This window comes from Notamacropus eugenii, chromosome X (assembly GCF_028372415.1).
Source record: "Notamacropus eugenii isolate mMacEug1 chromosome X, mMacEug1.pri_v2, whole genome shotgun sequence".
Classification (NCBI taxonomy): Eukaryota; Metazoa; Chordata; class Mammalia; order Diprotodontia; family Macropodidae; genus Notamacropus; species Notamacropus eugenii.
Window position 1 is genome coordinate 73,196,958 of NC_092879.1, and position 12,277 is coordinate 73,209,234.

A 12,277-nucleotide genomic window follows, 5' to 3' on the forward strand; every position below is an offset into this window, starting at 1 on the left:
CAGCTGATGGGAATTTTTAGAAAGTTTGAAAATGAGTTAATGTCTAGCTAATGATAATAGTTAAGTAGAATTTTCACAAGAAACAGCAATATTTTAAAAGTTAAAGTTATGTTCCAAGTGTTGTTTTTCCTGATTTTGTGACATTGCTAGTCTCTGAATCAGCTTTCCCATTACATTCATGTGTTTTTAGTGATGACACATTTCTACTCTCATTCTTAAAATCCAGGAGGTTGTGCCAAAGCAGACAGGAGAAGGATCCTGCAATCGATTATTGAGAATGAACACAGACATTGAAATGCAGAGTGAAGAATCCCATAGCAGCCAGGCAGATGTTGAGAAGAAGGTTGGCCCTACGCAAAACCAGATGGCAGAGAAGCAAGGACCAGGTGTCTCCTCCAAAGAGAGAAATCCAGGAAGCCAGGCGGCAGCTGCCACATCTGAGGTCCAGGCAGAAGAGGAAGCCCAGGGAGCTGCTGCAAACCCTGGCCCGGCACCTAGGCCAAAGCCTGATGTGTTTTCTTACCATCCTGAAATCTTCATGGGGCCCAAGAAAAGCAGGAGAATGTATGACAGGAAAGGCAGGCTGATTTGCAATGGTATCGATTTGTGTGATTGCCTGCAGGTTGATTGTGCTGGCTGCTTCTACCCATGCCCCAGATGCAGCTCCAGGAAATGTGGGGTCAAATGCCGCCAGAATCGCAAGTGGGTTTATGACAAGGTGGAGGATGAATCTGGCAATCTAGTCAGTGCCTTCCCCTTTGACATTCCTGAATAAGGTCCTGGCGACACTTGGCTCCGTTTTCTTAAGAGTGTTGAATTGGCTTTTTGAGAATGCGTTTCAGGGCAGGGGCAAAGAGTTGCAACGGTCCTAGTGACAACTCATCATTCCAGCCTCAGCAAACAACAACATCCTCCCCCAAACGATTCCATCGTTTTAGGACTTTTATTTTTGCATAGTAATGAGAATAAGTCATTCCCAACCTGTTGTCTTTCCAACTTCAGTTGCCACCTCAGCCAGGTCAGACGGGTCTTCAGATTTTGAGAAGAGAAAGGAGATTGAGTCCCTGAAGGCAGGAGTTTACTCTTTTTCGTGTTATCATTAGTGCTTGGTGGTTAAAAAAACCCAATTTCAGTGTTAACTGCTGCTGAATGTGATCATCAGATCATATCCACCAACTGGTGGCAGATATTTGCTTGTGACCGTTTTATTTGTTCTTACGTTGTTGTATTTTGTATTCTTTCTGACTTCTCCACTCTAACCTTTCATGTTCGGTGATAGTCCAGAAACTGTGAAACTCTTCAGATGTCTTCATAGACAAAATGGATAGGTCTCGTTCGAGTAATAGCATTGAAAGACAAAAAAAAATAAAAACCATTTTGAATTCAAAGCTCGTTTCTCATGTCAAAGAATTCCCTTCAGTTCAGAATCCAAGCCCGACTCTCGACCACCGTATCCAATGGGGTACAGCTGTGCAGGTAGGCACAACAATAGGGCAAAGGTAGGAAAGGTATGCCAACAAGACTCCAAAAAGGAGTCACAATGAGCCAGATGTGACTGGAAATGAGTGAACAAAAAATAAGGACATTCAGATGTGGCAGTGGCTAGAGCCCTGAGCCTGGAGTCAGGAAGACTCATCTTCCTGGATTCAAATTGGGCCTCAGATAACTTTCCAGCTGTGTGCCCTGGGCAAGTCATTTCTCTGCGATTGCCTCTGTTTCTTCATCTTTACAATGAGCTAGAGAACCAAATGGCAAACCACTGCAGTATCTTTGCACGTTGCTTTGGTTGTCTGCTGGACTTCCCATAACATGCACTGCCCTGGCCTGCTGACCCTTGCTTGTTAAGAATTTTCAGTGGAGCTGATATTTTGTGTGTGTGTGGGTATTTGAAAAAGGATGTAGGCAACAGATGAAAGTCGTATGAGTAATTTTTAAAAATTTTCTTCTTTTCTCTCTTCATGCTTCCCCTGCTCCCTTCTATTTTATTTAATGCCCCCCAAATGCACCTGAAGACGCTGCCATCGTCTTGGGTCATACCAGCACCCCCCCCCCGGGGGGTAGTCTCACCATCTTAGAGAAGGGGATCTCTGAACTTACTCCTGACCTTGAACAAGTACCTCGCCCTACCTGGGCCTCAGTTTCCTCCCCTGTAAAAGGAGGTAGCTTTGTTAGATGGCCTTCCTCTTCCAGCCCTAACTCCATCTCACCCACGCTGGGGGCAGAATAGCTCCTATGGCTTTCCCTGCAGAGGGAATGTGTGATTTCATAGGATGTCATTTACATATTATGCGTTACGGACTGACACATAAATAATGCATACTGGATGAAGGGGTGAAAAGTTGTGAGCTCGGGTGATTGGTGGAGGCCCAGGTGGGAAAGGTGAGGGACAGGGACTTGAATGCCCAGGGCCTAAAAGAGTGCCAGCCCCATGGTCAGTGCCTAATGCAGGAGGTGCACCCAGTGTGTTTCCCAACCATCGCAAGGAACTGGCAAGCAGGCTGCACAGAATGCCTCCTGGGCTCCTCGTTAGAGGTGCAGGATCTGGGTTGAAATTTGGCGTCTGTGAGCAAGGGTCAGTCCTCCCCCTCCTTGAGCCTCAGTTTCCTCCCCAGTGGGTGCTGTTGGTCCTCCCTTCTGGAAGAGGACCATGACAGCAGGGAGGTGACGCCACGAGTTGCAAGGGAATTGGATTTAAGTGAGAGAGGGCTGGTCAAGGTCCCCAGCCTCACTTCTCCCCAGACCCATCTGGGTCCAGTGGGGAGAGATACATCAGGAAGACTGCAGATGGCCCCCATAGTGCCTTGGACACAGCAGGCACTCTGTGATTGTCCGTGATTCTGACTCTAATTCAAGCTGAGCTCCTCCAGAAGACCCCCTCCCCCAGGGATCCCAAAGTCTCCTTCCTTCACCCCTGCTGGCTCCCTTTCCTTGCTCCCAGACCTTCCATGGAGGGGAGGGCTTTGCCCACTCCACCCCTGCTGTAAAGGGTGTCCTGATCACAAAGCACTGGTCTGGCCCCAGCTGCACGTTGGTGAGCACTACTTATTGATCAGTTCATGGACTGGCTTCCTGATCTCGTTCCCCCCCTCCCCTGCCCAACCGCCCCCTGCCTTCGCAGTTCCCGCCCTTTCCTGGCAGGGACCCTGGGGCAAACACCTACGGGGGTTACAGTTTAGGGCTGGACTCGAACTCTGCACCTCCTGCCCTGCCCCGCCCCCTTACTACCGCCCATGCCACCCCCTCAGTAACGCGATGCCTGCGCCCTGGGTTTTCCCACCCAGAGCCTGGGAGTCTGGCAAGCCTCTGGTTGGGTTCCTAATCTGGGAAGTGCGGGACACCACTGGGCCTCAGCTGCCACTTGGGTAAGATGGGGTCTACCAATCCCAGGGCCCCCTGGGCTCCTCCCGGGGCTCAGTTTCCCCACGTGTAAGGGGGGTGGAGGTAGGGAGGCTGCCAAAAGGGGCCCTGGAGAATGCTGGCATCCATGCCCCACCTCTGGGACGCTAAGCCAGCGCCTCCCTTGCCTGTAAAAGGCGCCTGTGGGAGGCCCCTTCCAGGCCCCAACCCCATCTTGTGCCTGTTGGCGGTAGAGCAGCGCCTGGAGCTCCCCTTCCTCCCCCAGGGTGCCCCTGTGGGTGGCCAAGCCCTCCCCTGGCGCCCCTCGCCCGTCTGCCCTTCCCCTCTCAACCCTGCCCCTCTGAACCCTTCCCCTCTCAACCCTTCCCCTCTCAGGCCTTCCCCTCTCAGCCCCGCCCGTCTCAGCCCCGCCCCTCTCAGCCCTTCCCCTCTCAGCCCTGCCCCTCTCAACCCTGCCCCTCTCGGCCCCGCCCCCTCTCAGCCCCGCCCCCTCTCAGCCCCGCCCCCTCCTCCCCTGCATCGCATCCTGCCATCCCTAGGGGGCAGAGCAGGCTCCTTCCTTTTGTGCTTGGGAACAGTTGAAGCAGGGAGTCCCTGAGGGCCTCCTGGGAGAGGTAGGCCTCGTTTCTCCTCCTTGGTCGTCCTCGGTGGGGGGCCATGGCGCAGGTGTGGGGGGGCCGAGGGGCTGGGGCCTGCGGTGCCCGGTTTCTCATCCATCGCCATCCTGGGGGGCGCTGGGCGTGTCTGGGGGCCGAGCCCCGGGAGGCCGCTTTTCTCACGCTTCCCCATCCTCGGTTGGGGGGAGCAATGGCAGGGGGTGTGGAGGAGGGGCAGAATGCAGCTAGGCCTCGTTTTTTGTCCTCCATCTTTGGGAGGGCCAAGGGGTGGGGGTGGGGGTGGGGGTCATAGCCCCTGTTGGCCTCGTGTCTCATCCTGCGCCATTCTTTGGGTTGAGGGAAGGCCAGTGGGCGGAGATCTGAGGGGAAGGACGTAGGCTGCTAGGCCTGGATTCTCAGCCTGCGCCATTCTCTGGGCGGGCCCACTGGCGCGGGGGTCAGGGCGGGAGTTTGGGGGGGCAGAACCCCGATAGGCCTCCTTTCACGTCCTGCTTCCTTGGGGTTCCGAACCGACCCCAGCAGCCCTGGTTTCTCATCTCTCTCCATGCCCTGGGTGGGGCAGATTCGGGGGCCTGGGGGGGCCAGAGCCCCGGTAGGCCTCGTGTCTCATCCTTCGCCGTATTTTGGGTGGCGGAGGGGGCCAATGGGCGAAGGTCTGTGGGGGGCAGAACCCAGTCGTCTGCACTTGTCATCCTTGGCCATCCTGTGGGGCGGGTGCAATGGGTAGCGGTCTGGGGGAGGCATTCCCCGGTAGGCGTCCTTCCTCACCCTTCTCCATGCTCTGGGGGCTAAGACGTGTGGAGTCTGGGGGGTGGAAGCCCCAAAGGCCGCTTGTGGGGGCCCTGAAGCCTGGATGGTTGTGTTTTCTCCCGTGACTGACTTCCAGGAGCCGCTGCCCCGGGCCCCTCGCGCCTGGCGAGGCCTCACCCAATGGCCATCTACCACCTTGGACAACCGGGAATGGGGTGGTGGGGGGGGGGCAGTGTCTACAGGGCATTCTGCTGAGAGATAGTTAATGTAACCAGATGTTGTGCTATGAGGTTATTTTTCTTCAGTTGTTATGTAAATGAGCTTTCTCGAAGGGCTGAGGACTGCATTTAAGTGAATCGTGGAAAACTAGGTGGAAATGTTATTTACTGATTAATAAGGAAGGAGTTAAGAGACCCCTGGATCGCCCTAGTTCTTGAGGTGACGCTAGTGGCCCACAACTGGTCTGTTGCTGCACAGGAGGGGAGGCCCTAGCTGGTGTCCCTGTCTGGGGGCTTATCTCTCCCTCCCCCAACCTATCCCCAAGAGCTTGCTGCCAAGAGCCCCCTGAAATAGCCACGTTCCTGCTGGGACCTAAGACTGTGTAGGGGGCGCTGGGGAAGGCCCATCCTTCCAATGCCAGGGCAGGGAGAGATGGACTGATCGTCCTGCCACCAGACCTGATCCCCCATTCCTCTCGATCTGCCCAATCAAAGGCAGACAGAACATTGAAATGAGAATCAGGAGATCTGGGTTCTGACCCCTATGCAGAGATAAAAGAGACCTGTGAGATCAAGGATCGTGTTTATCCTCTAAGGGCCTCAGTTTCCCCTTGTAGAAAACGAATCACTGGGACTCAGTGTTCTCTGAGCGAACAAAGTGGTACCTTAGAACCCAAAGAACTGGGGACTGAGCAGTGTGATTAATGGGCATCGGGGAGCTGAACGTTTGGAATCACTGATGTCTTCTGAAGACATAGGTTTTCCCTTTCCTTACGAGAGGTCAGGTGGCATCCTCCAGCAGGATGTAAGCTCTCTGAGGGCCAGAAGGGTTTTCTTCCTCTCCGTGGCTTCCCTAGCCTAATTAGGCCAGTGCCTGCCACCGACAGAAGAGGCACCGTCCGCACGGAGAGGCGGCCAGGAGAGTGAGCACTCCCGGCCATTGGCCCCTCTGTGGCGCCTCACCCTGGGAAACACGCTAGGTCAGGGGAGCTCCCTCTCGTCACTCTCCTGGTTTGGCGGAAACCCCACTCGGTAACCCCCGTGTCTCTTTTTGTTCCAGGTTTGTCCAGGACCAAGACTTAGCTGGTGGAAGGCTCCAAAGGCAAGTGACCCATAGCAATTAAAGCCCAGATGCAGTGGGTGGCAAGACCCGGCCCAGGGCTGTTGGTGTCTGCAGCCATTCAGACTGCCCTGGACAGGCCTTCCTCTTTTCCCTCCAGGTCCTAGCGAGCTCTCTGCTTTGTCGGGAGGCCCGAGGGACAGTCTCGGTGTGAGCCTAGCTCCCGTCTGGGCTCCTGTCTTGAAACCCCGTGCAGGGGCTTGTGCCTCTGAGCCTCTCTGACCAGGTTGGACCCTGCTCACTGCATCGGGGTGGCGGGGGTAGGGGGCGCTTAGTCAGCCTCTGAGCATCCAAGTGCAGGGGCCCGGATGAAAGGGATGGGGCCTTTCTGCAGAGAGGCAGGGTCTCCGTGACCACTGGCCTTGGCAGGTCTTCTTGGCCGCTTTTGGGTCATGTACGCCAGGGCCAGTCTGTTGAGGTCCATGTAGCCCTTGTTAGAATAAGCTTGTTTCTCACCCAAAGAGGAAGGGAATGCTAAATGGCCCTTAGGAGTGTCAAGTTAGGGAGCCTTGTTTCCAGCCTCACCTTTGTAAACATTGTCCATTCTCTTTATCCCTCTGGACTTAATGGCCACAAACCCAGGGAAGGAGAAAGGAAAGGGATCAAGCCTTTATTCTCACCTGCAACAGGCCAGACTCTGTGCTAAAGTGCTTTCCAGGTAAATAGCTCATTTGCTCTTTACCAAAACCCTGGGAGGTAGGTGCTATTCTCACTCCCATTTTACAGTGGAGCAAAGCGAGCCTGGTCTGGGGCAGCACAGCTCTCAAGTGCCTGAGGCCAGCTCTGGCCTAGGGTTTTCCCGGGGTTGAATGCTGGTGTTTTTGAAGGAAGAGATACCTCGTTTAACCAGGCAGTGACAAAATGGCCCTGCCTGTCCCTCTACACCTTTTCTTTCCCCAGCTGGGGATGTAAATGAAATTGGCTCATCTTTTGTCAGGTGATACCCACCATGCCCCGTTCAGTCCCCCACTGGAAACACCACCTTGTTCAAACCTGTTGCCTGCATTGAACACACCACGTAAATCTGCTGTCTGACCACACGCCCTGAAGCTGATCTCAGTGAAGAAATAGAGCATTTCCCCCCATTTGGTATCACCCCTTTCCATCCTCCCATCCCTGAGTACAAGCTCTCCTTTAAAACAGGTCAGTTTGGTCTCACAGCTCCACTGCCCCTATCCGTGGGTCACACCTTGTTCAGGCTACTAGCACTCAGGAGGCCCTGAGGCCAGGGGCCTCAACCTCCAGTACAAAGGTTTCCCTGAAGGCCCAGTTGACTGAGAAAAGCTCAAAGCAGCATTCTCTCCCTTGCAAGCTATTGTTTCTTCTGATCCGCATTTCCCAATTCCACATGAATGTGGTTTGGGCTTCCCCCACCTCAGGGCACTGTGTGGACTCTGCATCTCAGCAAATCTCTAAGATTCTAATTGCAGAGAAAGTGCCAGACTCCAGAGGGAGGAGTAAGGGGAGTTTTCTCACCTGGGAGCTCAGTAAGGCTAGGAGAGGACAGCTGCAGCCCCTAACCAGCCTGCCTGGAGAGGGGTCCCTTTCCTCATCTGAAAACGACCTCTTCGTCTCCTTTGGCCTCAGTTGCAGGAGATCAGGTCCTGCCTGCCCTTCCTCTGTGGCGGTGACGGCTGAGAAACTTCGTGTACTGTAGGCCATCTGGCCCTCTCCAGCCCAGTGGTTCTGCTTTCCACAGGAGGGAAGCTGAGGGGCTGGGGACCGTGGGGAGGGAGGACTCCCAGGCTAGGCTTTCTCCCCACCTCGTCCCACCTTGCTCCAGCTCTGATGGCTGTGGTGTGCCTTCCTGGGAAGAGGGTGAAAGAAATGTTGCTTGAAATGGCCACAAATGGAGGGGAGTTTGTAGGCCACAAGAGCTGGGCTTCCAGAAGACCAGGGCCAACGGATGTGGCGATGTCCTGGACGGCTTGAAGGAAGGCGATAGTTGAGAAGGAGGAAGAGAAAGGAGCAAGAGGTTGGACTTTCCAGCCATGGCTGGTGACCCAAGCTGGGGAGCCAGGCTGACAAGGGGTACATGGATAGACCCAAAGGCAGAGGAGATTTGTGGAGAGGACAGGCCACCGTTTCAGGCCTTAGGGTCAGCTGCTTTGATAGTCCTGGTACAGGTCGGGGAATGAGAATGGGTGAGGGGGGACAGAAGAAGCAAAGGGGACACAGGAGATCCGGCCTGGGCCAGGCTTGTTTGCTCCTTTCAGGGGCCCTCCTCAGTCTGCTTTCCCCCATCGTCCTCCCTCCTTTGGGGGGTTGCTGAAGGTTGCTCCTAGTGAGCCTAGGTGCCTACTGTCGTTCCCAGGGTCACGCAGCGGCATCCAAGAACGCCCGAGGCAGCAAGAGAAGCTGCCTTGCAGTGAGCGAAAATGAGTACGTGTTCTCGGTTGTCTAAGAAAAAGAAGGAGAAGGCTGCGAGTGTGGAGACCCAGGAGGTCAGAGAAGAGCATGAGGTGAGAGTTGAGGCTGAGGAGAGTGCAGGAGTGGAGAAGAAGGCGCCTTGTGGAGAAGTACCAGGCAGCTGCAGTGGTGCATCAGGTCCCAGTGGTAGCAGTGCCACCTCCGCTGTCCAGATTGGCTCGAGCGTCCAGATGGCATCCCCAGTGCAGATCAGCCCAGGTAGTCAGGTCGGCTCCAGCGTCGACCCTGGCACCATTGTCCAGGTGAAGTCCCGCGGCCGCGGGCGCCCCAGACGCCGTGGGCTCGGGGGCTCTGCCCTCACCAGGGGAGGCCTGCTGCACGAGCAGAGGCAGAGCAGCCCCCATGACCTGACTGCCCTTGATGTCCAGATCAGTGAGCAGGAAGAGATCATCCCCCGTGGGCGAAGCCGAGGCCGCCCGCGTGGCAGCCGTGGGCGTGGTGTGCGTGGGCGCGGCAGCCGTGGGCGTGGGCGCGGCAGCCGTGGGCGTGGGCGCGGCAGCCGTGGGCGAGGCCGCCCCCGTGGTGGAGGCAGCTCCCGGGGCCAAGCCTACCCCCATGGCCAACCCAGCCCCTACAGCCATGCTGGATCTCAGGCTCAAGCAGGGCCCAGTGATGAAGGCAGGCCAGATGACCAGGCCAGGCCCACTGACCAAGCTGGCCCCCGCTCAGCTCAGCCACCTGGGAGGCTCCCACGTGGCAAGAAAGACATGAGGAAATACGACGAGAGAGGCAGGCTGATCGTGAATGGAGAAGACCTCTGCGACTGCCTGCAGAGAATGTGCGTGGGCTGCTTCTACCCGTGCCCCGAGTGCCAGTCCACCAAGTGTGGGCCCACCTGCCGCTGCAACCGAGAGTGGGTTTACGAGGACATTACCGACGAGGGTGGAGAAGTCTTCAGCACCTTCCCGTTTTCCCATGCCAAGTAAGGGCCCGAGCCCCACCTGGCTCTCTGTGTCTCTGTGTCTCTGTGTCCGTGTGTCTCTTCTTCTTGGCCCAGCGTCACTGCCTGGACAAGGAGCTGGGTTGGCAATCTGCACTCCTGCGGGCTCCCTAGCCGCATTGCCGTGAGCACCCCACGACCTTGCCCACACGTTTCTCCCAGATGCCTTTACTCTGAGGCCACATGCAGCTGAAAAACACAAGGCCTTCCACCCGTATGCCCATCCTGCTGGAGATTTCCTACTGAAGTCTCTCCTAACGCTGGTGTTTGGAACTTGTCTTCCACAGAAGGTGCAGTGTCATTCCTACCCTGCCCCTCTTCCTGCCTCAGGTGTCCCTAGAGCCAGGCCAGAGTTCTTCTCCAGGTTCCTCCAAGTCTCTTTCGTTTTTCCGTTAATGCTAGATCACAAAGACAAAGACAAAATCTTCTCCGCCCCCCCACCCCCCCACCCCCGATGTATGCGTTGTCATGTCTGCACGGCCATGTATGTGTCTCTTCTATCTTGTGTCTGTGTTGTTTTGGTTTTGGTTCTGTGGTTCTAGAGTTGAACTCTGACAACTACCACTCGCCTCACTCCTTTTTTGTTCTCATCTTGTTGCAGGTATTAAAGGAGCCTGGATTCTCCTGGGACTCTCCTCAGAGTCTCTCTTCTGCAGCTTATGGAGTGGAAAAATATATACAAATATCTTTAAGAAAATTGCCATATCCCAGAGCAGAAGAATATATATTGTTAAAGTGAAAGCAGATGAAAAAGAATAAAAAAAAATTTGTGAAGTTAATTTATCGTTGCTTTCATTTGAGAACAGCAGGCAGGGAGGATGTACCTTCTCTGTCCCGGGCACTGGGCTGAACTGTGGGGAGCCAAGGGCAAAGCTCAAACAGTCCCTGCCCTCAAGCGGTTTCCTTTCAGCCCCTGCTGGCATCTGGCAGATGGAGAAGGGCGCTCTGGCGGTGATCCAGCCTGCCCAGCTGCACCTCTCTGTTCATTCCCCAGAAAGAGTGGTAGAGACTGCTAATCTCTCCCCAGGGCAACACACACACACACACACACACACACACACACACACACACACACACACAGAGACAGAGACAGAGAGACAGAGAGAGAACAGGAGTGAGGGAGAGGAAGGGAAGCATCAAAGATCCATAGGACACAGAAGAGGATAAAGAAGGGAGTGGGAATTGGTATGCTGGCCAGGTTTGACACAGCAGCAAAACGGGATGGGGAAGGGCCTCAAGCCCTGTCTTGGGAAGATGGGACAGTGAGTCTGGAAAAGGGAAGACTTGGGCAAGCAGTGGCACCTGCTCACCCTCTTCACAGCTAGGGTGGGCAGCCCTCATTGGAGGGTGGCATGTGGGAGAGGAATGACCCTTCTTCCCTTTGACCCCAGAGGGCCACAAGCAGGCAGGATGGCTGGAAATTGCAGGGAGAATTTGACCTGGATGGGAGTGAAAAGGGCTGTTTAGAAGCCTGAGGATTTCCTGCACACTGGAGGATTTCAGCCAGGTGGGACACAGGATTCATGCTTGTAGCCCATTTACTTTTAAGCCAGAGACACTACTTACACTGTGTCCTCAGTTACTAAACACTTAAAGCTCTCCACACGTGCAATCCAACTTTCTTAGTCAGGAAGCGACATGAACCACAGCAGTGTCTCTGCAGGAGCCAGCAACCTGCTTCCTAGGAGGTGGAGTAAGTATCTTATCTACTGGCAGTCACGGCAAGGTGCCCTCTCCCCAGACGGGGGTCGTGTGTCTCCTGCCGAAGTGAGGTCCAGCAAGTCTCCCTAACTCTGCACTGCCCCTGGGCAAACACTGTCTGCTCAGGGTTTTTTGACTCAGTTGGTCATAGGGAGGCATGAAAGGTTTTTGCCACCAGCAGGTGTATGAACCAAGAAGATGAGTCTTTCATTGGCATGAATGGTGTGTTGGGTGGGGGAGACAGTGGGCTCGTGCAGTAGTCCTTGGGGAGCGCACTGAGAAGATGCACAGTCACAGCAGGAATGGAGAGGAGGAGACATGCAAGATGTGTATCTAACTGGAATCAGAGATAGTGGCCTCTTTCAATAATTGGAAAACTTTGAAACTGTTTACAATCTGGTATCGATTTGTGTGATTGCCTGCTGGTTGATTGTGCCAGGTGCTTCAACCCATGCCCCAGATGCAACTCTCGGAAATGTGGAATCAAGTGCTGCCGCAATCGCGAGTGGGTTTACAATAAGTTGGCAGATGAATCTGGCGAGCTGGTCAGTGACTTTCACTTTGCCTTTCCTAAATAAGGTTCTGGCGACACTTGCCTCCCTTCCTTTGGAAGGTTGAGCTGACTTTTATTTTTTTTTTTAATTTCAAAATTGTATTTAAACCTGTTTTGCCAAACTACATTAAAGTCACACTGGTCAGGACTGAGTTTATCAAAATTGGGTACAGGGACATGTGTACTGTAAGATCACAAGACCCCAATCACTCATGAAATGAGCAGGTCATCTGGAAGAAACTTGATCCACTACCCATTTCCTGGCAGTTTTCAAACCATTTAGTCTCTACTCCAGGAACATTCCAGGAATCTCTCTCAATGTTACTGTTTCCACCTCTCCCCTTCCTTCCATCCCAGCCTTGGACTCCTGACTTGGGATTCTCTTCTAAGTAAACTTTGACTTTCTCTTGCCCTGGACCAGGCCTCCATGTCACTTCCCAACCATTTCCAGACCACATTTTGTGCACATCCTGCTTCCAGCTGCCCTTTATGTATGTTTTCTCTCGCTATAAAAAAGCCTCCTTGACTGTAGTTATTTGTTTGATTATATCTATAATCTCAGTACTTATTACAGTTTCTGGAAGTCAATAA

At 54.2% G+C, this 12,277-nt stretch overlaps 1 protein-coding gene across 1 annotated transcript; it reads left to right on the forward strand.

Moving 5' to 3' along the window:
• Nucleotides 1-3,875: 3,875 nt before the first annotated feature.
• Nucleotides 3,876-10,211, forward strand: LOC140516120 (uncharacterized). The gene is made up of 4 exons (XM_072627094.1): nt 3,876-3,971; nt 6,003-6,044; nt 8,377-9,414; nt 10,034-10,211. The coding sequence occupies exons 3-4, from the start codon at nt 8,441-8,443 to the stop codon at nt 10,038-10,040; spliced, it is 981 nt and encodes a 326-aa protein (XP_072483195.1). The 5' UTR covers nt 3,876-3,971; nt 6,003-6,044; nt 8,377-8,440; the 3' UTR covers nt 10,041-10,211.
• Nucleotides 10,212-12,277: the final 2,066 nt, after the last annotated feature.